This window comes from Podarcis melisellensis (genome assembly GCF_964234715.1).
Source record: "Podarcis melisellensis genome assembly, chromosome: 13".
NCBI classification, from domain to species: Eukaryota; Metazoa; Chordata; class Lepidosauria; order Squamata; family Lacertidae; genus Podarcis; species Podarcis melisellensis.
Window position 1 is genome coordinate 5,116,844 of NC_138545.1, and position 22,181 is coordinate 5,139,024.

Genomic DNA, 22,181 nt, shown 5'->3' on the forward strand with positions numbered 1-22,181 from the left:
TTCATTTTGGTGTCACCTGATCCTGCCTGCTTTAGGTGGTAGTAAGTGGGAGTCCATTCATATAAAGATTCCACCTTCACACTTGGCCAGGATAGACCTTCATGGTAAGCGACCAACACCCCGTTCTTTCCGAGAGGAGCGGTGTAGAAGAGGACAGCAGCCAGGACATTTGGCTTCTCAGCATCTGGTAGGGGGAATCTCTTGCCAAGCTCTGCCATCTGTTTGCTGCTTTGTAGCTTCACGGGAGCCAACGTCTTCACCCCAAACGCCTATCTATTTGCTCTTCAAATGTGTGTGCAGGGGGTGGGGGGAAACAGAGAGCACTGAACACATTCATATGACAGCTTGCTTATTTATTTATTTGTTTATTTCAACAAAAGGTCCAGGCCACAAGAAGCGGAGCAAGAGTCCTCGCATCCCAGAGATGAAGAGGAAGATGAAGGGGAAGAAGATGGCGCCTCTGAAGATCAAGCTGGGCATGATTGGGGGCAAGCGCAAAAAGAGCAGCTCAGTAAGACCCTCTCCTTGTCCACTGGGTGTGAATGTGGAGACTGGGTGAAAAGTGATGGGCGGATGGGCATTGCTTCTATTTGTTTGGCGTTTTCGGACGGAAGAACTGTGCAGTTTTAAAAGAAGACATCGCAGCTACCTGCCAAAATCGGATTTCTGTGACCTGTTTTTGTTACGCAAATGCAGCTCATTTGCTTCCCTTTGGCTCTTTTGCTTGCTTATTGGGCTTGGGCTAGTCGTGGGGAGGGTTCTTGGACTGACCTTCTTTGCTGCCCTTCTGGCTTTTGAGATTTCGCCAGGTGCTGCCATAGCCTGCACAATGTTCACAGCTTGCCTTTGAAGCCATCCTGCCCCACCACAGGCATAATGTTTTTCATATGGGCTAGGGTAGGAAACCAGGCTAGACTGAGTTTGCATGGTATGACTGGAGTTATGCTTGTTTGCTTATAAAATGACTTCTGTTTTCTTCTTGCCCCCTCACCTTTACCTTATAACTGTATTAAGTGGTGCTGTATTCTCCCTGCTCCCACCCCCCGGCCATAACTGAGGAGGGCTGGATGGCAAGCCACCTCCTTTTTTTTCTTCTTGCTTGCTCCTTGGGGCAGATACTAATCTCAGGTGCCAAGCCTGTCTCACCCACTTCCCAGCAACCATTTCCTCTCTCCCCATTCCCCCTTACTTCTGCTTCTGTATGGGCCTTTCCTAATGGAGGGCTGCTCCGGTTATGTACAGCATTTGTTTCAGAGTGACGAGGTGGGAGAGCCAGAGGAAGAATCTGACCTTGACAACTCCAGTGTTCACAGCTCCTCGGTGCGTTCTGACAGTTCAGGGCGGGTGAAGAAACTCAAGCGGGGCAGACCTGGACGGAAGAAGAAAAAAGGTGAGTGTGGGCTGTAGGTTAGAGCATGGTAGTTAGGTAAACAAACTCATTTCCTGGTTATAGGATAGATGCGGCTATCAATCACTCCTAACCCTGATGGCTGTGTTCTGCTTCCATGGTCAGAGGCAATAAACGTCTGAAAACCAGTTGATGAAAACTGCAGGTGGGCAGAGTGCTGTTGTACTCATGTCCTCCTTGCAGGCATCTGGCCACTGCGACAACAGGATGCTGAACAAGATGGGCCACTAGCCTGAGTTCTTTTGGGTTAGAAAAACACAATCCTACTAGATTTCCCTGTAAAAAGAACGACAGAAAGACTGGCTTTCTCACTCATTTGCCAGGGCAGAAGGGCCATTTCCCAAGTTTCCTGTTTGTGTGTGGCAAAGGAATTCTGGGAAGTTTCAGCCACGCCTCCTTCCCACTGGTTTGTGTCATTCACAGGCCCCCATAGCCCTGGAGAGAAGTTTCCATTCAACCCACCTTTCATTGTGCTAATCATCCAGCCTCTTCTCCCTTCAGTTGCTGCTTTTTCAGTTCCATCCCCTTTTGGGGACGAGCGGTAAATGCAATTTGTTGAATACCTCTCAGTTTCTAAGGGAGGAAGATGGATGACTCCCAATCCTAGACCTGCCCTGGCCCAGGTAAGGGAGTAGGTTGTACGTAGCTCAGGTGCCTTCATGCCATATTCTGGTTTCTCCCCACTTCCCGGCCCTGCAGTTGCTGGTGAAGAAGAGGCAGACGGCTACGAGACAGACCACCAAGACTACTGTGAGGTGTGTCAGCAGGGCGGGGAGATCATCCTCTGCGATTCATGTCCCAGAGCTTATCACCTGGTGTGCCTGGATCCGGAGCTAGACAAGGCCCCCGAGGGCAAATGGAGCTGCCCCCACTGTGTAAGCTGCTCACCTTTCTTCCTTGTTCTCTGCACACTAGCACCTCCCACCCTGTGTCTCCCCCATTTCCAGGGAAGGAGCTTGCCTGTTGTAGCCCTTGCTCTGGTGCTGTTCCCGCTTAGGAGTCCAGGATGCTGTGCTAAAAATATATATTAAAAATCCAAAATATCAAGCTTTGAAAATTCAGATAATGTAGCTGGAATAGATTGTGCAAAAAACAATGAACTTGCACTTTCTAGTTCACCTTCTGAGTGCAAAACTGTCCTTTCCCTCCCTTTGTTTTAAATTAGTGCTTGGGTTAGGGATGGTGGGAAAAGAGGGACTTTGGGGGGTGCTGTGTGCATAGGGACAAGGAGGCAGGGGCTGGGGTTCAGTGGAAGGACTCTGATTGGTCCATTCAGATGCCTTGTGGTTTCAAAACCCTGGCATATTCTTGTACCACAAAGACTAATGCAATTGAAGTGGGGATACTTGCTCTTCTGATGCTGTACTAGGAACCCAGATCCTGCTATTATTGGCTGCAAGGATCTGGATCTCTTTGAAAAAATATATTAAAAAAAATATTTAGCACATGTGCTGCTGAAGCTAGTACCTAAATTAATTTTTGAGAGCTACTCTGGGCTTTTAAAGCTGTGCTCTTCTACATACTTCATTTTCCTTTGCCAAGAATTCAGGCTGTGTAGAAACAGAAACCCATGAGTCTGAAATTCATCAGAATACTGTGGTTGCTGGATAGGCTCTGGCTTCTGCTGTTTGCAGCTCCAAGTGCTCCTACTTGCATGACCCCTATATCATAATCCAGCTCTCTCTCTCTGGGTGTGTCGTGTCCCTCGCCTGCAGGAAAAAGAAGGGGTGCAGTGGGAGCCGAAGGAGGAGGAAGAAGAGTACGAAGGGGAGCTGGACGAGGCTGAGAAGGAGGAGGAGGACGATCACATGGAATACTGCCGCGTCTGTAAGGACGGGGGCGAGCTCTTGTGTTGTGATGCTTGCATCTCATCCTACCATATCCACTGCCTCAACCCGCCGCTTCCTGAGATCCCTAATGGGGAATGGCTGTGTCCCCGTTGCACGGTGAGGGCACTGGGAGAGAGGGCATCATGCTGGATTTCGGGGTGGGGTGGGGGAGTGGCTGTGCTGTGAGAAGAGGGTAAGAGAGAGAGAGACCAGCCAATGCATTTACTTGTCAGTAAGGCTCACTGGTTACATAAAGGGTTGCCTCCTGGACAAGAGGCTTTGGTGGGTGGCCAGACTCCCTGTGTCTCTGACACCCTCTCTTTCCCATCCCCAGTGTCCCATGCTAAAGGGACGGGTCCAAAAAATCCTGCACTGGCGATGGGGGGAGCCTCCCACACCAGTCGCTGTCACCCTGCCACCCGATGCCAACCCAGACAATCCACCGCCCAAGTCTCTGCAGGGTCGTTCCGAGCGTGAATTCTTCGTCAAGTGGGTCGGGCTGTCCTATTGGCACTGCTCCTGGATAAAGGAATTGCAGGTACAACTTTGACTAAACTCGGGGCTGAGGCAGCTATGCCTTTGGACAAAACTCCATGCCTCGTCAGAGAGTGCGGGACCCCAAAACTGGAAATGAATGGTGGGATGACAGTGCTGTCAACAGCACACAGGGAAAGCTTGGAGCGTCTGGGCATTTGAACCCCTCCACATAGCATCATTCAGTCTTTGGGCAGCTTGCTTCTGGTCTTTGCCCTGCCTTCGTCCTTCGGCATAAACTGAAATCAGTGTCAGTGCAACCGTGGGCTGGGGTGAACTTCTTCATTCTCTCTCTTCTGCCCCCAAGGACTGCCACCTCTCCCCAGCACCTCCCAGCACTCCAGCTCCAGCAGTGTTGTTCTGCTGTTGCTCTCTGGGCACGGGCAGCCAGGAAAGGTGCCAGCCTGTCTGTGCAAAAACCACGTCCGTTTTAAAGGTGGTATATTAGAATGGGAGAGCAGCAGCAGCAGCAGCAACACATGTCTGTCAATGCCAATGATAGCCAGAAGTCCCAACTACTCTATGTCCCAACTACTTTTAATGACTGGATGCTGAGCATAGGGATCACCATCATCAGGGTGCCCTGTATGTGAGCCTCCTTCAGGCATGTCACTGGCTTCATCAGAACCATGTGTGCTGTTGACCCATCATGGCAGAGGCTAGGTGGCCACTGATCAGGGGTGCAGTCGCAGTGGGTTTTCTGTATCAGCATTTGATCCAAATCCTTACATTTCTCATTCACGTCTACTCGGTTTCTCACCTTTCCTTTTTCTTCCCTTTCTCTGCCCCCTCCCCCCACCAATCCCAGCTTGAGATTTTCCACCTGGTGATGTACAGGAATTACCAACGAAAGAACGACATGGATGAGCCCCCGCTGCTTGACTACGGTTCTGGTGATGACGATGGGAAGAGTGAGAAGAGGAAGAACAAGGATCCTTTCTATGCCGAGATGGAGGAGAAATACTACCGCTATGGCATCAAGCCTGACTGGATGACCATCCACCGTGTTATAAACCATAGGTCAGCTTGTGTGTGTGCATGTACACACTTGTGTGCGCATAGATCATCCCCTATCACAATGATGCCATGGCTCAAGGGTGGTGAGCCTGCAGCCCTCGGGCCAGATCTGGCCCACTAAACCACTGCAGGTGGTCGACAGGCATTGACAAAACTGAGCTCCTCTTCTCTGCAAAGGCAACTCTTTTGCTGGAAGGTCTTCCTGATCAGGAAACAGGAAGGCATACTCCTTCCTGTTTCCTAAGCATTAGGACCTCCTGCCAATAGCACAGCATAGGAAGGAGGAACCTTTGTAAGGTCAACCAGTGGAGCTTTCTTACCCATCACAATGCTGGCTCGAACCTCTCTCCTCTCCTCTCAGCCCAGCACTGCAATGGGGATGAGTGCCATGCATACATCCTAGTGTGGTGTGTGCCAGCATATGTGTGTGTGTGTGATCTGCATGTGTTTGGTTTGTGCATGCTGCATATCTGGCAAGTGTGTGTGTGTGGTGTGCATGCATGCAGCCCTCGGACCTCGATCAGTTTTGAATGTGGCCCCTGGACCCAGGAAGGTTTAGCCGCTTGTACCATAGCCCATGGCCAGTGCATTGTTAGTCACGATGAGACCTAGGTGTGTGTGGGATACTAATGCGGTGGGCATTAGTGGGGTCACCCAGCGGGGAGTAATTGAGGTCTAGGTGTTGGCAGCCTGGCCACTCCTGGGAACCCCACCTTTCTTTAAAGAATATTTAATCCTCAAGGTTCTGAAGAATAAAATGGATTTGAACGTGACCTTTGTGCGTTTCTCCAAGAGAATCCTTCTAAAAGATTTCCATATCTTCATGATATTCACCAGCTTAGCCATGGTGGCCTTTGTTGACTTAATCCCATCAGATGCCTTTCGGTGAAACAGAGTAAGCAAACCCAGTTTGTGTGTTTTCTTCTCTTTCTGCTTCTTTCTCTCTTTTCTCTTTGCGTCGTGAATTTACTGCGTGCAGCATTGACAAAAAGGGCAACTACCACTACCTGGTGAAATGGCGTGACCTTTCCTACGACCAGTCCACGTGGGAGGAGGATGAGATGTCGATTCCCGACTATGAGTACCAGAAGCAGGCCTATTGGTTTCACAGGTGAGGAAACTATGAGGGTGGCTGTGGGGAGGGAGGCACTGAGCAGGGCAGGATTGAGCTACCTGGCCCAATGCACCATGGGCCATGCCTGAGATTCCTGAGTGAGACACAGTGGGGCCTTCCTCTCTCTCCACCCCCCTCACTCTCTAGAGAGCTGATAATGGGTGAAGACCCTGCCCAGCCCAGAAAGTACAAGAAGAAGAAGAAGGAACTGACGTCGGAGGACCCGCCCAACTCCCCCACCAACGATGTAAGCTCTGGGATGGTGGCTCGCAGTGCAGCCACCCCTCTGCGGTGCTGGGCACCCTTGAAGCTGTAGCACTAGGCTGGGAAGGGAGTGCAGCCTGACAAAGAGGAAAGCTCTGTGCAGCTGATGGGCCCAAGACGTTTGGGTGGGGTGGTGTCCAGAAGGGAGCGAGCCTCTGTCCGTGGGTGTGCCTGGCTCTCACCTCTCTGCTTCTCTGTCTCCGGACATCCTTGCAGCCTACGGTGAAGTATGACAGCCAGCCACGCTTCATCACGTCCACAGGGGGCACGCTGCACATGTATCAGCTGGAAGGCCTGAACTGGCTGCGGTTCTCTTGGGCCCAGAGCACAGACACCATTCTGGCAGATGAGATGGGCCTCGGCAAGACGATCCAGACCATTGTCTTCTTGTACTCGCTGTACAGGGAGGTAAGCCAGGAGTGGTGGCCTGGGCATGTTCTCTCTCTTTTCCATTGTCCGAAGTATGTGAGTCTCCCTCCCTCCCCGCCCCCCCCACTGCCCCTGCCTCCTGCGGAAACCTAACATTTACATGTCATTGCATGGCCCTTTCCTTATGCTGTGACCCAGGACTTCTGAACTGGTTCTCTTCCTTTTCTGACCCTGCACCTTCCCAAGTGTTACAAAGAAAGTGCTGGCTTCCTGTCCTAAAAGCTCACAGTCCTAAAAGTAGAGGAAGGGGAACAGGGGTATACAAGGGACAGAAGGGAAAAAAGAGTTATACGGTGGACCCTTGGGTTGCGAACGTGATCCGTGCGGGAGGCACTTTCTCAACCCGCAGCGTTCACAACCTGCGACCCGCGCGTCTGTGCATGCGTGGGTTGCAATTTGGTGCTTCTGCACATGCGCAAGCGCCGAAACCCGGAAGTAACCGTTCCAGTACTTCCGGGTTCGGCGTGGTGCGCAACCTGAAATCACACAACCCGAAGCGTCTGTAACCTGAGGTATGACTGTAAACCTTCCAGTGAAACTCTCCCGCCTACTCCAGACCCCTTGTGTCTTTCCAAAAAAGAAAGCCAATAAAGTTGCTTTTGCCAACGTTGTCTTTGTTTACCCAGTTCCACCTTTCAAAGCAACTAAAAGTGCCCCATACTCCTCCTGAGACCCCATTCCCTGTTTGCCTAGCCCCTCTCCCCCTCTGAGATGGAATGGAAGAGATTCTCTTTGCTTCCTACCTCAGGCCCATCCATTCACTTCCACTGTTCTCCAACCAGATTGAAGCCACCGACTATTCTTCTCCAATCTGCTTTGGATGTCACAAAGCAAGTTTCCTGCCACTTGTTACTTCCCTCAAAACCTCTGCCTTAGCTCTCATTTTATTTGGGGCTTCCCTTCAGGGTTTCTGAAGGGAGACGGGCCTCGTTTGTTGTTTGGAGTTTGGCCTCCCTGCTCTCCCAAGCTTCTCCCCTTTGGGGTTTCCTCGTGGGTGAGTGTTCTGGAGCTGAACTATTTCTGCAGGACCCTACCCGTCAGCATGAGCTAGACCTCAAGTGCTCCCTCCCTGCTGTCCTCCTCTGCCCCAACCACCTCCTGTCTTGACCTCCTCATGGCAGCCTCCCAATGAGTGCCTGCTTTGCCAAGACATCTTGCTGAAGTACTAGAGCCGCAGGCTTTTCTGAAAGGCGGTGAGGCAAGGGAAAGCCCTTTGCTTAAGCAAGCAGCTGAGTTGCTGTCTGCTCCAACTGCTGATCTGTCTGAAACCTTGAGTGGGGCGAATCCTGCCACGTTGCCCCAGATTTTTTCCTCCATAACAGAAATATCTGGCAGCAAGCAGCCGTTCTCCATAAAAGAAATCTCTGTTGTAGGGCAGCTTCCTTGTTGGTGATGACGTAGGAAGCACACAATGTGCATATGCTTCTCTGAACACGAGCGTGAATGCATCTGGGAAACCTGATGGGGCCAGATTTCCCAGATACATGCAAATTTGCGTGCGACATCTGCCTCATTACCTGTTCCATGTGGGAAGCATCCGTGTTGTGCTGGCGCTTCCTATCGCATTCATAACGTGTGGAGCCATCGCCAGCCTTGCCTTGTGTGATGTAGATTATATGTCTTTTGGGCACTGACCGTATGAGGTCTCCGTGTTCTGTATACCGCCTAGCACAGGGTTGGTGCTGAATGAACGTCTGGTAGGAGGAGTGCATCAGCCCCAGGCAAAGGGTCCTTCTGTGAACAGCTGTTACTTCTGTATGAACAGCTGCTGTGACTGGCTGCGTGTCAGTGATCCCAGCAGAGCCACAGGAGAACCTTGCTCATTCTGGCAGCCAGCGTTTTATGAATGGATTTCTCTTTGCCTAGCTGAGCCCCTGGGAGCCAAAAGCAAAGAGCCTGAGAATTGCTGCATCAGGCTGAGTCAGGGCTGGGAGCTGCCGGTGGCCTCTTTTGACTCCTCCCCAGCTGCAGACAGGAAAGTTCCTTCTAGTTCACATGCGATTTCATGCTCTTCCTCTTTTCTCTCTCTCCCCCCGCTCCACCAGGGCCACACCAAAGGGCCTTTCCTGGTCAGTGCTCCGCTGTCCACCATCATCAACTGGGAACGAGAATTTCAGATGTGGGCACCCAATTTCTATGTGGTAACCTACACAGGGGATAAAGACAGCCGCTCCATCATCCGTGAGAATGAGTTTTCTTTTGAGGACAACGCCATGAAGGGTGGAAAGAAGGCCTTCAAAATGAAGGCAAGTGCAGTGGGGGTTTCCCCCCACCTTACAGCAACAGCAGCGCTGACTCTGCAGCTTCCCATGGGCCTCATATTGATTGTGGTCAATATAATTTTGCTCCCCACCAAACCTTGAGGCGGAAGGCAGCTTGTTAACCCCTTCGCTTCCAAGCCCCACAATGCTGCCTTGCCAGCTTGCCTTTCAAATGCACAAGAGCTCCAAACTCTTCCCCCACCAAGGAGAACCGCATGGAGCAGATGGTGGCTATACGTTTTCCCACCTTCCGTATTTCTCCTTTTTGTTTTCAGAGAGAAGCTCAGGTGAAATTTCACGTCCTCCTTACCTCCTATGAGCTGGTCACCATTGACCAGGCTGCCTTGGCTTCCATCCGGTGGGCCTGTCTTGTTGTGGATGAAGCTCACCGACTCAAAAACAACCAGTCCAAGGTGAGGAGAGCTGTGTGGTGGGGAAGCCTGAGCTGCTTGTCCTGGATAAATGCCAGGATTTGGGACTCATCCGTGGTGGGTGAGGGTGTAGGAAGGTGGAGGGAGGGAAGAAGGGTGCTCTGATGCCTGTACTGCTCTTGCTTTCAGTTCTTCAGGGTGTTAAACGGTTATAAGATCGACCACAAACTGCTGCTCACTGGGACTCCTTTGCAAAACAACTTGGAGGAGCTGTTCCACCTGCTGAATTTCCTCACTCCTGAGAGATTCAAGTATGGCTAATTTTGTGCTTCCTTCCCCCTGTTAATCAGAGAGCTGGAGGGGCTTAATCTTAACTCCTATCTGTCATTGACACACTGGTTTGTCATCTACCTTCAGACTGGGGTCCCTGTCCACAGTTTCCCCTCTCCTTTCCAGGTTTGCATCCACCAGTAACCTTTTCATCCAGTTCATAGCTAGCCTGAACATAGGGTGGAGTTTCTACCTAATCTTCCACCCAACTGGAGCTTGGTAGAACAGAGGGGCTGAGTCCTTCCACTCTAATCGCAGAAGGCCTTTGGATAAGTTCAGCCTTCATAAGCATGAGGAGGGCCTGGTGAGCCAGTTGACAGAAAAAGACTTGGCTGAATGTGAAAGGACAAGCGAATAGCAGGTCTCTAGATAACCACTTCTTAGTTGTCCTTCATGGCAGCATTATAAGACCTAGTGCCTAACAGCTGATCCCAAAATGTGGTGGGCCATCTGCCTCACAGCACAGCTCTGGTGTGAATGTTATACAGAAAGCGGTTTGGAAAACCCATAAAAGAGGAGCATTTGGGCATCTGAAAATGTATATCTGGAGAGATGGCTCCCTCTGCTGACCAGACATGCACACTGCTGGCAATCTGGCATCTTGGTCACTCCCAAGTGAAACTTAATGCGACTTCTGGTGGCCACAAGGGATTTCCGTTTGTCTGAAACAGATGTCTAGTGATGGGGGCGGGCTGCTCCCATCAGCACTGGAAGCTAGACTTGTAGAGGCTTCAAGCTCTTTCCAGGGTGGGTGGAGAGGGCCAGGTTACATTTTCACATTTTGGCCCTTTGTTAACTGAGGAACCCCAGCTGCTCTTGCCTCTCCAGGGCTTAACAAAACTAAAAGAGACAGCTTCTTTCTTACCTCTTTCACTGACTTTAGGGCTGGAAAGATTTTTATTTGGTTTGGTGGTGTCTTTTACACCGAGACTTGCAAAGGAACTACAAATCCTGCACGTCTGTGGATTTGTTATTTCTTTCCACCTTCCAACTAGAGATCCTGCCTTCACAGCCTTCAAATTTGACACCACATAAATTATCCACTTTTATTTATTAATTTAAGTTAAAATATGTTTAGTCACTTCCCTGGACAAGAGCCTTAGCATCAAAATTAAAACCTTAAAAATCAGTGCACAGTTTAAAACTTTAAATAATAATAAAAAACCTATTACAGTGGCACCTGTTTAAGAACAGCCCTGTTTACGAACAATTCAGTTTACAGACCCCGCAAAACCAGAAGTAGTGTCCCGGTTTGCCTCGGTCTAAGAACGGAATCCGAATGGTGGAAGGGCACTGGCGGCGGGAGGCCACATTAGGGAAAGCACGCCTCCGTTTAAGAACGGTTTCAGTTTAAGAACGGACTTCCGGAATGGATTAAGTTTGTAAACCGAGGTACCACTGTGCTACAAGTCAGCACACTTGACAGGTTTCCACCTGTCATCCAAAATGAATAAGATTTAGTCTAACTCACTTATCACCCAGGTAATTATTATCGTGCCTTAGAGAGCTGTTGTATACCACCCTTCATCTGCACATCTCAGGGTGGTTCACAAGCTAAAATATAAAAGCACAAAATACATGACAATAACAAGAACAGAAAACCCCAACCAATAACCCCCCTCCCCTCCCACAAACACATTTAAAAGGAGTATAGGATGTTAATCGACCCAAGGCCTTGTTGAAGAGAAACCTGGTGCCTAAAGGCGTATAATGAAGGCATCAGCCAAATCTCCCTGGTTCCTCAATCCTGTTTGCCCAGCCAATTTCTCCCTAGAAAATCCACTTTGTATTGCTGTTTGTCTTGATTTAGTGCTAAAGAATGGGTTATTTCCAGGGAATGTGGTGAGGTAAAGGCAAAACCACTTGGGTCCATGCCTAGAAAGCAGAGGACAAGCAGAAAACTGCTTGGACCCATGCTTTCTAGGCACAAGAAATGTGGGCAAGCCGTCCCTGTCTGAAACCCTGGAGAGCCACTGCTGCCAGCCAGTGTAGACAGTACTGCAGGGGTCGGCAAGATTTATCTCACCTGGGCTGGTTCACTCCAGCAGAGATCCCTCCATGGGCCTGTGTCTGCGCAGACGCGATTTTCGGCACTGTGGAAGCGAGTTTAGCGCAGCACGTGGGGACTCGCTGAGTGGGCGGCTCAGTTTGGGGGCGGCTCGTGGGCCAGTTAAATGACCTTCGTGGGCCGCTTGTGGCCCATTGCCTTAGGTTGCCTACCCCTGCAGTACTGCATGTGGCAGCTCCCTATATTATCTATGCTTCTATATACTGTATGCAATCACAAAATATTTTAGGGTGGGTCACAAAATTTAAACGAATAAAGAAAATGCAATTTAAAACCAATTTACTTTTTATGATCCTACCCCCACTCCGCAAGCCATTGTTTTAAGGAAGCTGGGGGGGGCATGACTTGGTTAGAACTAGGGGGAGTTGAAGGATGGGGCTTTCGTTTCATTAAGGGTGCCCTCCCTTCGTTCGCCTGCCCTAATTTGAGCACTAGGCTTGGGGGATCTTTGTGACAGATCCTCCTTCAGATACTTCCCCCAGCCCAAAATCCCTTCCTTCCCCTTGCTTGTGTGCAGCATTCTGTTGGCCTGAAATATCCCCAGAGGTGTCCACGTAACAGCTTCTGTCTCTTTCCCACAGCAACCTGGAAGGCTTCCTGGAGGAGTTTGCTGACATCTCCAAGGAGGACCAAATAAAAAAACTCCATGACCTCCTGGGACCCCATATGTTGCGCCGCCTCAAGGCTGACGTCTTCAAGAACATGCCGGCCAAGACAGAGCTCATTGTCCGGGTGGAGCTCAGCCCCATGCAGAAGTATGGGCAGGATTGGGGGAGGAGAGGCGGTATGGGGGACTGTCCTTTCCATGCAGAGTGCCAGGGTGGTGGCAGATATATGACCTGGACTCTAGTGGGGCAGGGGCACCGTGGTATGGATTTACAAGTGGCAGTGATGGCTCTTGGATCAGGGAGGGGAGACCCAGTGAAACAGAATTTGGGGGAGGGGGAGCTGGTTTGGCCAGGATGGAGGAGAGTCAAGGTCCTTAGGTTCTCTGCAAGAATAGTTACATCCTAGGGACGCAGGTGGCGCTGTGGGTTAAAGCCTCAGCGCCTAGGGCTTGCCGATCTAAAGGTCGGCGGTTCGAATCCCTGCGGCGGGGTGCGCTCCCGCTGCTCGGTCCCAGCGCCTGCCAACCTAGCAGTTCGAAAGCACCTCCGGGTGCAAGTAGATAAATAGGGACCGCTTACCAGCGGGAAGGTAAACGGCGTTTCTGTGTGCGGCTCTGGCTCGCCAGAGCAGCGATGTCACGCTGGCCACGTGACCCGGAAGTGTCTCCGGACAGCGCTGGCCCCTGGCCTCTTAAGTGAGATGGGCGCACAACCCCAGAGTGTCAAGACTGGCCCGTACGGGCAGGGGTACCTTTACCTTTAGGGAGGGAGCAGTAGACCAAAGCATGCTAGAACCCAAGACTCTGGTCTCCTTTCCTCCAGATTGTTGGGAGGGCGAATGGGAAAAGACAACTCATTGAATGTTAAATGTACTGTATTTCTCTCCCTTCCTTTTTGGTAAAAATCTGGCAGATACATCTGTACGTGGAGGGGTCATAGAGTCTCTCTCATGCTACTCTTTTTCTCCTCCTGCTGTTCCCATTATTCTCCCCCTGCCCCCCCCCCCAATCAGGAAATACTATAAATATATCTTGACCCGCAACTTTGAAGCTTTGAACTCCCGTGGTGGCGGTAACCAGGTGTCCTTGCTCAACATAATGATGGACCTGAAGAAATGCTGCAACCACCCCTACCTCTTCCCTGTTGCTGCGATGGTATGTCTTGCATTGCCCAGCTGGCTGGCAGGGGCCTGTGCAGGGCCAGGGCAGCTCTCTCCAGCTGGAAGGAGTGGGCTCATGTTGTGGAGCAGGGATAGGTTGCCCTTGGCAGGCAAACTGGCCCACCTCCTCAGTTAGCCCCTGGCCTTTGCCTAATCCCCTGGCAGTAAAGAATAGACCCAGCCAGATGAAACCACCTGCATGAATGGCGACGGCTATGCTTTGTCTTGGCAGGAATCCCCCAAGTTGCCAAGCGGTGCCTATGAAGGGGGTGCTCTCATCAAGGCCTCTGGGAAACTGATGCTGTTGCAGAAGATGTTGCGGAAGCTGAAAGAGCAGGGCCACCGGGTGCTCATCTTCTCCCAGGTGAGAGTGGTTGGGGGATATATGGGGTCTTGAGCACCTAGATGCTGGTTGTGTACAGTGTTGAGGAGGACGGGATGGAGAAGAAAAAGATATGAACAACTTGTTGTGTGTTTCTTCTCCTATGGTTACAGCATGCAAATAATGTAATTTCATGACATATTTTTTTCCTAAATGTTATGGAGGTGTTGGGATGCTGTTTTCTGTGACATCATCTGTTCAGTAAGAACAAATTAGTCTCAAGGGCAGGCATGCAGTGTACAGCAAGAATGCTAGTGATGAATGAGAAGGCACTATCAATCTCATTTAGGAATATGAATGCCCAGAGGTAAAAATGAGTTTTCCTCATTTTTCCAAGGTCTTCCTCCCTTACCCCTCTTGGTTTTTTTACAGTGGAAATTGGAAAGGAAAAGAAACCCCTCCAATGAACTATTATCTCTTTTAGAATATTGCTCTTTAAGGCAGGGTTTTAAAATATTAGCTGTACAGTACTCTCTCAAAATTATTTCCAGTAACTTTGTACAGTAATATACAGCACTAGGAAATTGCAGTCTCTGCGTATACAGTAGATATGAACAACTCAATTCCAATTCTGTTAGGCTGAAGAAAGGCATAGAAATAAGAAGAAGTTTACTGTTGCTTCTTGGGCTATGGAGGAGAATTTTTAGTATTATTTCTTTTTTTTCCTGGATCTTGTTTATAGTGGAGACTGTTTGTAAACAATTTTGCTTTCCACAGTGTTAGTGGTTTCTCCATCCCGCCACCCCCGTTTCCCCAACTGAGAATTTTCAGAAGTACTAGATCTCTCGTCTCATTTATGGGTATCTTTTCCAGATGACAAAAATGCTGGACCTACTTGAGGATTTCCTTGACTATGAAGGGTACAAGTACGAACGGATTGACGGGGGCATTACAGGGGCCCTGAGGCAAGAGGCCATTGATAGATTTAATGGCAAGTATGAAGGTTGTGAGCCTAATGTTTGAAGGTAGAAGGTGGGGCTTGACCTTTATATATCATTACAGTACCGTGACCTCAATTGTCTGTAGAAATGAGCCTGCCAAGGATCTCCTTCAGGTGGAGGCTCTCTCTGGATTGGGACTAGAGTGGGTTGTAAGGATCTACATGCCACAAGAAGAACCCCACTAGATCAGACCTAAGGTATATCTATTTGAGGATCCTGTCTCCCACAGTGGTCAGCCAGCTGCTGATGGGGAACCTACAAGCTGGGCGTGAGGGTCAGTTGCAACAGTCTTGTCATGGTTGAGAAGTCAGTGCCAGAATCGGCATCCAAAACTTCAGCCTTTGTCAGAGGATAGGAGTTGCAGGTGTGCCAGTAGGCCAGAGCAACACTATAGGGAATGTCCAGTAGAAGGAATCCTGAAACAGCAACTTCTCTTCAGCCATCTCTTGCTTGGTCACAAGACAGAACAGGGATGTAGTCTGCTAATCCAGACTAGACTGCGAAAGTTGGCTGTATGTTTTCTGCCTTTCCTGGGCAGCTGAAGGATCCAGCTCCTCAATAATGGATGGTGGACAATAATGGACATTCATGGTGAATCATAGAATTGGAAGGGACCCACAAAGTTCATCTGGTCCAACCCCCTGTAATTAAGGAATCCCAACTAAAGCATCCATGGCAGATGGCTATCCAAGGATGGAGAGTCCACAACCTCCTGAGGGAGTACATTCCACTGTCAAACAGCTCTAACTGTCAGAAAGTTATTCTTGATGTTTCTTTGGAATCTCTTGTAACTTGAAGGTTAAGAGATGTTTTTGCATAGCTTGGAGCAGGCAGCCATCATTTTTACTCTGGAGTGACATGATATACTTGGGAATCTGGTCCCAAGCATGAAATACCTTGGGCAACGCAGACCTAAGCCTGACTTCTGAGTTCAACTTGGTGTTCTGAATTTTGAGTCCAGTTCATATGTCTTACCTCCTGATTCACTCACTGAGGTCTTCATTCTTTTTCAGCCCCGGGAGCTCAGCAGTTCTGCTTCCTGCTCTCCACGCGGGCAGGTGGTTTGGGCATCAACTTGGCCACAGCTGACACGGTGATCATCTTTGATTCAGACTGGAACCCTCACAATGATATTCAGGTAGGCTCCTCTCCTCCCCTGATCACCCCCCTTCCTCCTTATGGACTTCTGTTTTTAAGGAGGTGGCTGGTGCTGTGATGTTTTTATTGTAATGCTCTGCATGTTTTAATAGACTATATATAAACTGTGTACGTGTATATATTATGTTTCTTTTTATAATTGCTTTTTTCTATGTTTCTAGATGTTTCTAAGCATCTAAAACATGAGGGGGAAAGGTGGGATATAAAAATAATAATAATTCTGTAGATCCACCAGAGGTTGCACATAAGAACCACTTTGAGGGTGTGGTTGTTGTTTTTTACAATCAATATATTAATTTTATGAAGTAAATAATAAAATAAAAAAAACTTTCTGGATCAGACCAAAGGCTGATTTTATCTATCATCCCTTTTTCACCCATTAGCCAATCAGCGGTCAACGGGTTATAGACATTCCCACAATCCGACTGTGCAAGCAAAATCCTTAGCATCCCAAGAAGCTTACTTTTCATTAACACAGAGATAATTTTTTGTCAGAGCTATTTTCTGGTCACAAAGATAAGCTTGGCCATGTACCAGCAAAGCCTGCTAAAATTTCTAGGCTAGAGTGAGGCTGATTTCAGCACTCCCACCCAAGGCATGGACAAATGGAATGAATAAAGCAAAATCAGCAAATGCAAGGAAAGTAGTTTTCATCTACTTTATTCAGGTACCAAATTAGGCATTTTGAGATAACAGCATGAGAGAGGCCTGTATTGCAATTGACCCTGAGCCCTTGGAACAGAGTGGATAGTTAAACCTTAGCATGGTATTTGCCAAGTGATGATGGTTCTTACTCATCTGACAAACCCTCCAAACATTTTTTGTTTTGGGGTCTGTGTTTCCTGGAGTGTGAGGTGTAGAGGTGACCCTCCCCTCCCTCATGCAGACACAGAGCAATCCCTCAGCAAAGGGGAGCTGTGGCCGGGTGCATTGGGGAGCCCAAGCTATGGCTTCTACCAAGCTGGCCCACAGTTACAGACCTATGTGCTCACAGAGTGAAGACAAGGGAAGAAAATCTGATGGCAAATGCGGAGCAATGAGTTTCCCAACAGGCCTCTTTCATGTACAGGGTGTTTGGGTTAATTCTCTCTATTCCCCTTTCTCTGCATTTCCTCCCTTCCCTGCCTTCTCATGGTTTGGGTGCTATTGCAGGCCGCTTCTAGAACCAAAGTCACTAGAGGTCTCTGACATCATTGCAGATCAGCCAATGGCTAGGGACAAGTATACAGATGGGCAGCAGCCTGCTTTATCCTAAAATATCTTCAGATGTAACCATTGCTGCAAAGCAGGTCCCATTCTTTCCCTCCCTTCCCTGTTTTTAGTACACATACTTTTGACCATAGCAGCTTACCAGATGTGGAGCATAAGAAGAGCCCAGATCAATTAGCTCAAAAGCCTATCTGGTTCAGCATCTTGGTTCCTATGGTGAGAAACCCAAAGCAGGACTTAAGGGCCATAATCCTCCCCAAGCCGTTTCATCATTACCTGACTTTCTTGGGTTGTTTTTCACCCCCCCCCCAAATTTTGCAGGCCTTCAGCAGAGCTCATCGCATTGGCCAGGCCAACAAGGTGATGATCTATCGCTTTGTGACACGGGCCTCTGTGGAGGAGCGTATTACGCAGGTGGCCAAGCGGAAGATGATGCTGACTCACCTGGTTGTCCGCCCAGGCCTGGGCTCCAAGTCGGGCAGCATGTCCAAGCAGGAGCTGGATGACATCCTCAAGTTTGGCACTGAGGAGCTCTTCAAGGACGAAAACGAGGGTGAGAGGATCGCTGCTGTGGGCGATGCATCAAGAGGCAGACAGTTGTTTGCAGTGTCCAAGGGTTGTCCCGAGTAGAATTAATTGCAGTAGTCTAGCTTCATGTATATTAGGAGAGGAATAACAGTTGCACATTGGGAAGCTGAACAAAGGAGGCTATATTCTTTTAATCAGACAGAGCTGCTGAGCAGTGCGCTTGGCCTCTTCTGCCACCTGGGTTGCCAGGTACACCAGCGGATCTTGCTGTGTTGAATGATGCAGGTACCTCTTGCTGCAACCATTGCAGGGTAAAGTGTACTGTGCAGAATCAGGGTTTGGGCTGAAGGTGAAATCCATCGATCATAAATTGCAGCAACCTTTGTGGTGAATTTGGCAGCAATCTCCCAGGTCTCAGCCTCAGTCTCCTACCCCTTGCCCCCTTTTCTTCTCCTCGCCTCACTACAGGAGAGAACAAAGAGGAGGACAGCAGTGTCATCCACTATGACAACGAAGCCATTGCACGGCTGTTGGACCGTAACCAGGATGCCACCGATGATGCGGACGTCCAAAACATGAACGAGTACCTCAGCTCCTTCAAAGTGGCTCAGTACGTGGTTCGGGAGGAGGACAAGGTCAGTCGGACAAGGCAGCTGTGAGATCATGGCTGATGATTCAATAGGCAGCAAGGCTGTGCTCCAGGGCTTACAGATGAGAGCCTGAAGCCATGGAGCAATGGGTGCAGCGTGTGCGGCTCCACCAGGTCGCTTGCAAAGGGTGACTGTTTTTGTGCTAGCGTGTGCATCCCAGTGACTCTGACCTTCTCTTTGCTGCCTCAGATTGAAGAGATTGAGCGGGAGATCATCAAACAAGAGGAGAATGTGGACCCTGACTACTGGGAGAAGCTGTTGCGGCACCATTACGAGCAGCAGCAGGAGGACTTGGCTCGCAACCTAGGAAAAGGGAAGCGTGTGCGCAAACAGGTCAACTACAATGATGCGGCCCAAGAGGACCAAGGTCAGCATTTTGGGGTCCCCTTGCAAGGATAGGAGTGGCCACCTGGCACTCTATGGGCTACTGAACCTATCTCCGAACAAAATGGCCCCAGATTTTAGGGACCCTATCCTGACCTCCCCCCCCCCAACATTCTCTTGTAATTTGAAACCTCCAAATGCGGCGGGGTGGGGGGAGTGATTTTATGCATGCTTGGAGTGGCTAGACCTCAGGAAGTATTCCTGATAGAGGTTGTGGGGGAAACAGAGCCAGAACTGCATCTCCTTTGCGTTGTGTAAGGTTTTACCAGATTCCATCTGCTGAAAGTGTGTGAGGACTATGGGTTTTTTTGGGCAAGACATGGAGGTAGGACTGCTTCTCCCATCATGCAGTGGAAGGAAATCTAGACTAACATGCCCCCCTGAAAACCAACCTGGTCATATATTTGGTCACTGGTGTCTTAAGCAATTTTCAGCTTTCAAAAAAGGGGGTTGGTGGTTGTGTTCCAGCAACCTCCTCTCCAGCACTTTGCATGGAAGTGATTGTCTGGTGATGTGGGGTTTATGGGAGGGGGCAAGAAGCGCTGAAAAAGCAAGAACCTTGTACTGCTTGCAAACTGGCCTGATGCTGTTTCAGACAATCAGTCCGAGTACTCAGTGGGCTCTGAAGAGGAGGACGAAGACTTTGACGAAAGGCCGGAAGGTGAGGGCTTGTTTTTCCTTCCTCTCCTGCATGTGGTGTGCCCTGAAAGGAGCCTGAAGACTGTGTAATAGTCCAACTCTCGGCCCAGGGGAGGGATCCTCCCTCTTTCCCTGCTCAATCCACAGCTTGTGAGCTCCTGCCAAGCAAAGAGAGGGAACAAATCTATATGGCTGGTTGGGAACAGAGGTTTGCCCTTGTGCAGCATTCCATCAGGGCTGTGAACTGTGTGTACACGCGCGTTTTTGTGTTACTGATTCTTGACCTACGCTGCCTTGTATTGCGCCTAACAAACCCCGTGGGACTTGCTCTTTCCTGGTGGCCTGCCTTCCTCTGTGTGATGGGAGGTTGCTTTCTATCACGGCAGCCTGCTGCACATGTCTTTCTGGGATCTCAGCCAGCCAGCCCTCCCTCCCTATTGGCATGCCAGGAGGAGGGCTGCGTTCTCTTCCTGGCTTTCCCGGGCCAAATGAGTGTGTGGCCTTGGGCAGGCCAGCACAAGGGACTTTGGTGGGACCTGCTCCATGTCCTGTCTGCCAAGCCAGGCAGAGGCTTTCTGGGCACCTGGCCATGCCTCGGCAATACTAGAGCAGTGGAGGGATGTGATTGTAAGCCCCTGTCTCTCGCTCTGTGTGCCAAGGTCGCCGACAGTCCAGACGGCAGCTCCGGAACGAGAAGGACAAGCCTCTCCCCCCGCTTCTGGCACGAGTTGGTGGGAACATTGAGGTGAGAGGACGGCCTTGCAGGATGGCTTTTGATTGGTGGGAAGGGAAACATGGATGGGACAGGTCCACTTCCCCAATAACCATTTGAACTGTGGAGTAGGAGGGAAAGGGGTACTGGACCAGAAAGGGGTACTGGAAAAGGAGCAGTGCTTTGGCTTAAAGGTAAAGGGACCCCTGACCATTAGGTCCAGTCATGACTGACTCTGGGGTTGTGGCGCTCATCTCACTTTATTGGCCAAGGGAGCCGGCGTACAGCTTCCGGGTCATGTAGCCAGCATGACAAAGCCACTTCTGGCAAACCAGAGCAGCGCACGGAAACGCCGTTTACCTTCCCGCTGGAGCAGTACCTATTTATCTACTTGCACTTTGACGTGCTTTAGAACTGTTAGGTTGGCAGGAGCAGGGACCGAGCAACGGGAGCTAATCCTGTCATGAGGATTCGAACCGCTGACCTGATCGGCAAGCCCTAGGCTCTGTGGTTTAACCCACAGCGCCACCCGCGTCCCTCTGCTTTGGCTTAGGCGTTATTTATTTTTTATTTCATTAAATTTATGCACTGCTTGATTGTAAAAAAAAGCAAGCAAACATCAAAGCGATTTACAAAATCTATGTGTTGTGGTACAGCTTGAGTGGTGGGCAATTTGGCAAAGGTTACGCTCTGTGGGCAAGTGGCTAGTTTCCTAGGTTTCCTAGAAGAGTTAGGGGGACCCTAGCAGTAGCCATATTAGTGACGCTTTGGGGATGACCCTGGCTTTTGTGCCACCTTCCTTCAGGTGCTCGGGTTCAACACCCGCCAGCGAAAGGCCTTCCTGAATGCCGTCATGCGCTGGGGCATGCCTCCACAAGATGCCTTCACCTCCCAGTGGCTGGTCCGGGACTTGCGGGGCAAGACGGAGAAAGAATTTAAGTAGGTGTCTTGTGTGAGATTGGTGTCCTGCGACATTCCACTTCCCAGGGGGAAGAAGGGTTCATCCTGCCTCCTGATTAACAAGTTTTGAGGACCCTCCTGCAAAGCAGCTATAACCAGGGTTGTCTAAATGTCACAGTCCTACTGTACAAGCACAAACACACAGCATCTCAAGATACTTATTTTCATTAAAAGAAAAAAGCAGACTCTTTCTAGACATTCTGGCCACAAAGATAAGCTTGGCTGCATACCAGCAATGCCTGCTAAAACCTCCAGAGCTCAAGGGAGGCCCATCTTCAGCACTCCCCCTGCTAGTAGGAACAACAGGAACGTCTCATACAAAATAAGCAAATGCAAGGAAAGCAGTTTTCAGTCTAATTTGTTCAAGTGCCAGATTTGGCATTTTCAGGTATAGCCTGTACTGACCCTGTACCCTTGGAACAGGGTGGACAGATTAGCCCTAGGACGCTATTTGCCAAGTGATGGTGGCTCTTACTCATCTGACAAACCCTCCAAACCATTTTTGGGTCTGTGTTTCCTGGAGTGTGCGGTGTAGAGATGACCCTCCCCTCCCTCATGCAGACCCAGAGCAGTCCCTCAGCAAAGGGGAGCTGTGGCCGGGTGCATTGGGGAGCCCAAGCTCTGGCATCTACCAAGCTGACCCACAGTTACAGAGCTATGTGCTCACAGAGTGAAGACAAGGGAAGAAAATCTGATGGCAAATGTGTGGGTCTTTGTCATAGGTGGGGTGTTTGGGTTCAGGTCCACGTTCAGTATTTCTATTCCTTTCCGTTTCCTCCTCTCCCCCCTGTCTCATGGTTTGGGTGCTATTGCTTCTGGAAACAAAGGCACTAGAGGTCTGTGACATCATTGCAATCTAGTCACTGGTTAAAAGGTACCCCTGCCCGTACGGGCCAGTCTTGACAGACTCTGGGGTTGGGCGCCCATCTCACTTAAGAGGCCAGGGGCCAGCGCTGTCCGGAGACACTTCCGGGTCACGTGGCCAGCGTGACATCGCTGCTCTGGCGGGCCAGAGCCGCACACGGAAACACCGTTTACCTTCCCGCCAGTAAGCGGTCCCTATTTATCTACTTGCACCCGGAGGTGCTTTCGAACTGCTAGGTTGGCAGGCGCTGGGACCGAGCAACGGGAGCGCACCCCGCCGCGGGGATTCGAACCACCGACCTTTCGATCGGCAAGCCCTAGGCGCTGAGGCTTTAACCCACAGCGCCACCCGCGTCCCTAGT

General features: G+C 50.0%; 1 protein-coding gene across 4 annotated transcripts in view; it reads left to right on the forward strand.

Moving 5' to 3' along the window:
* CHD3 (chromodomain helicase DNA binding protein 3) overlaps positions 1 to 22,181 on the forward strand; it is a 63,770-nt gene that overhangs the window by 31,236 nt on the left and 10,353 nt on the right. For 2 of the 4 annotated variants that reach the window (XM_081886662.1, XM_081886665.1), the window contains exons 6-28: positions 381 to 511; positions 1,243 to 1,390; positions 2,108 to 2,283; positions 3,124 to 3,354; positions 3,572 to 3,775; positions 4,580 to 4,791; positions 5,768 to 5,899; positions 6,050 to 6,149; positions 6,383 to 6,574; positions 8,641 to 8,845; positions 9,136 to 9,269; positions 9,417 to 9,538; positions 12,207 to 12,380; positions 13,246 to 13,387; positions 13,625 to 13,756; positions 14,588 to 14,705; positions 15,729 to 15,853; positions 17,404 to 17,635; positions 18,079 to 18,245; positions 18,450 to 18,627; positions 19,240 to 19,305; positions 19,943 to 20,028; positions 20,801 to 20,934. In XM_081886662.1, coding sequence (XP_081742788.1) covers positions 381 to 511; positions 1,243 to 1,390; positions 2,108 to 2,283; positions 3,124 to 3,354; positions 3,572 to 3,775; positions 4,580 to 4,791; positions 5,768 to 5,899; positions 6,050 to 6,149; positions 6,383 to 6,574; positions 8,641 to 8,845; positions 9,136 to 9,269; positions 9,417 to 9,538; positions 12,207 to 12,380; positions 13,246 to 13,387; positions 13,625 to 13,756; positions 14,588 to 14,705; positions 15,729 to 15,853; positions 17,404 to 17,635; positions 18,079 to 18,245; positions 18,450 to 18,627; positions 19,240 to 19,305; positions 19,943 to 20,028; positions 20,801 to 20,934 — 3,541 coding nt within the window. The remainder of the gene's footprint in view (positions 1 to 380; positions 512 to 1,242; positions 1,391 to 2,107; positions 2,284 to 3,123; positions 3,355 to 3,571; positions 3,776 to 4,579; positions 4,792 to 5,767; positions 5,900 to 6,049; positions 6,150 to 6,382; positions 6,575 to 8,640; positions 8,846 to 9,135; positions 9,270 to 9,416; positions 9,539 to 12,206; positions 12,381 to 13,245; positions 13,388 to 13,624; positions 13,757 to 14,587; positions 14,706 to 15,728; positions 15,854 to 17,403; positions 17,636 to 18,078; positions 18,246 to 18,449; positions 18,628 to 19,239; positions 19,306 to 19,942; positions 20,029 to 20,800; positions 20,935 to 22,181) is intronic. The other 2 variants (XM_081886664.1, XM_081886663.1) reach the window with 2 other exon arrangements.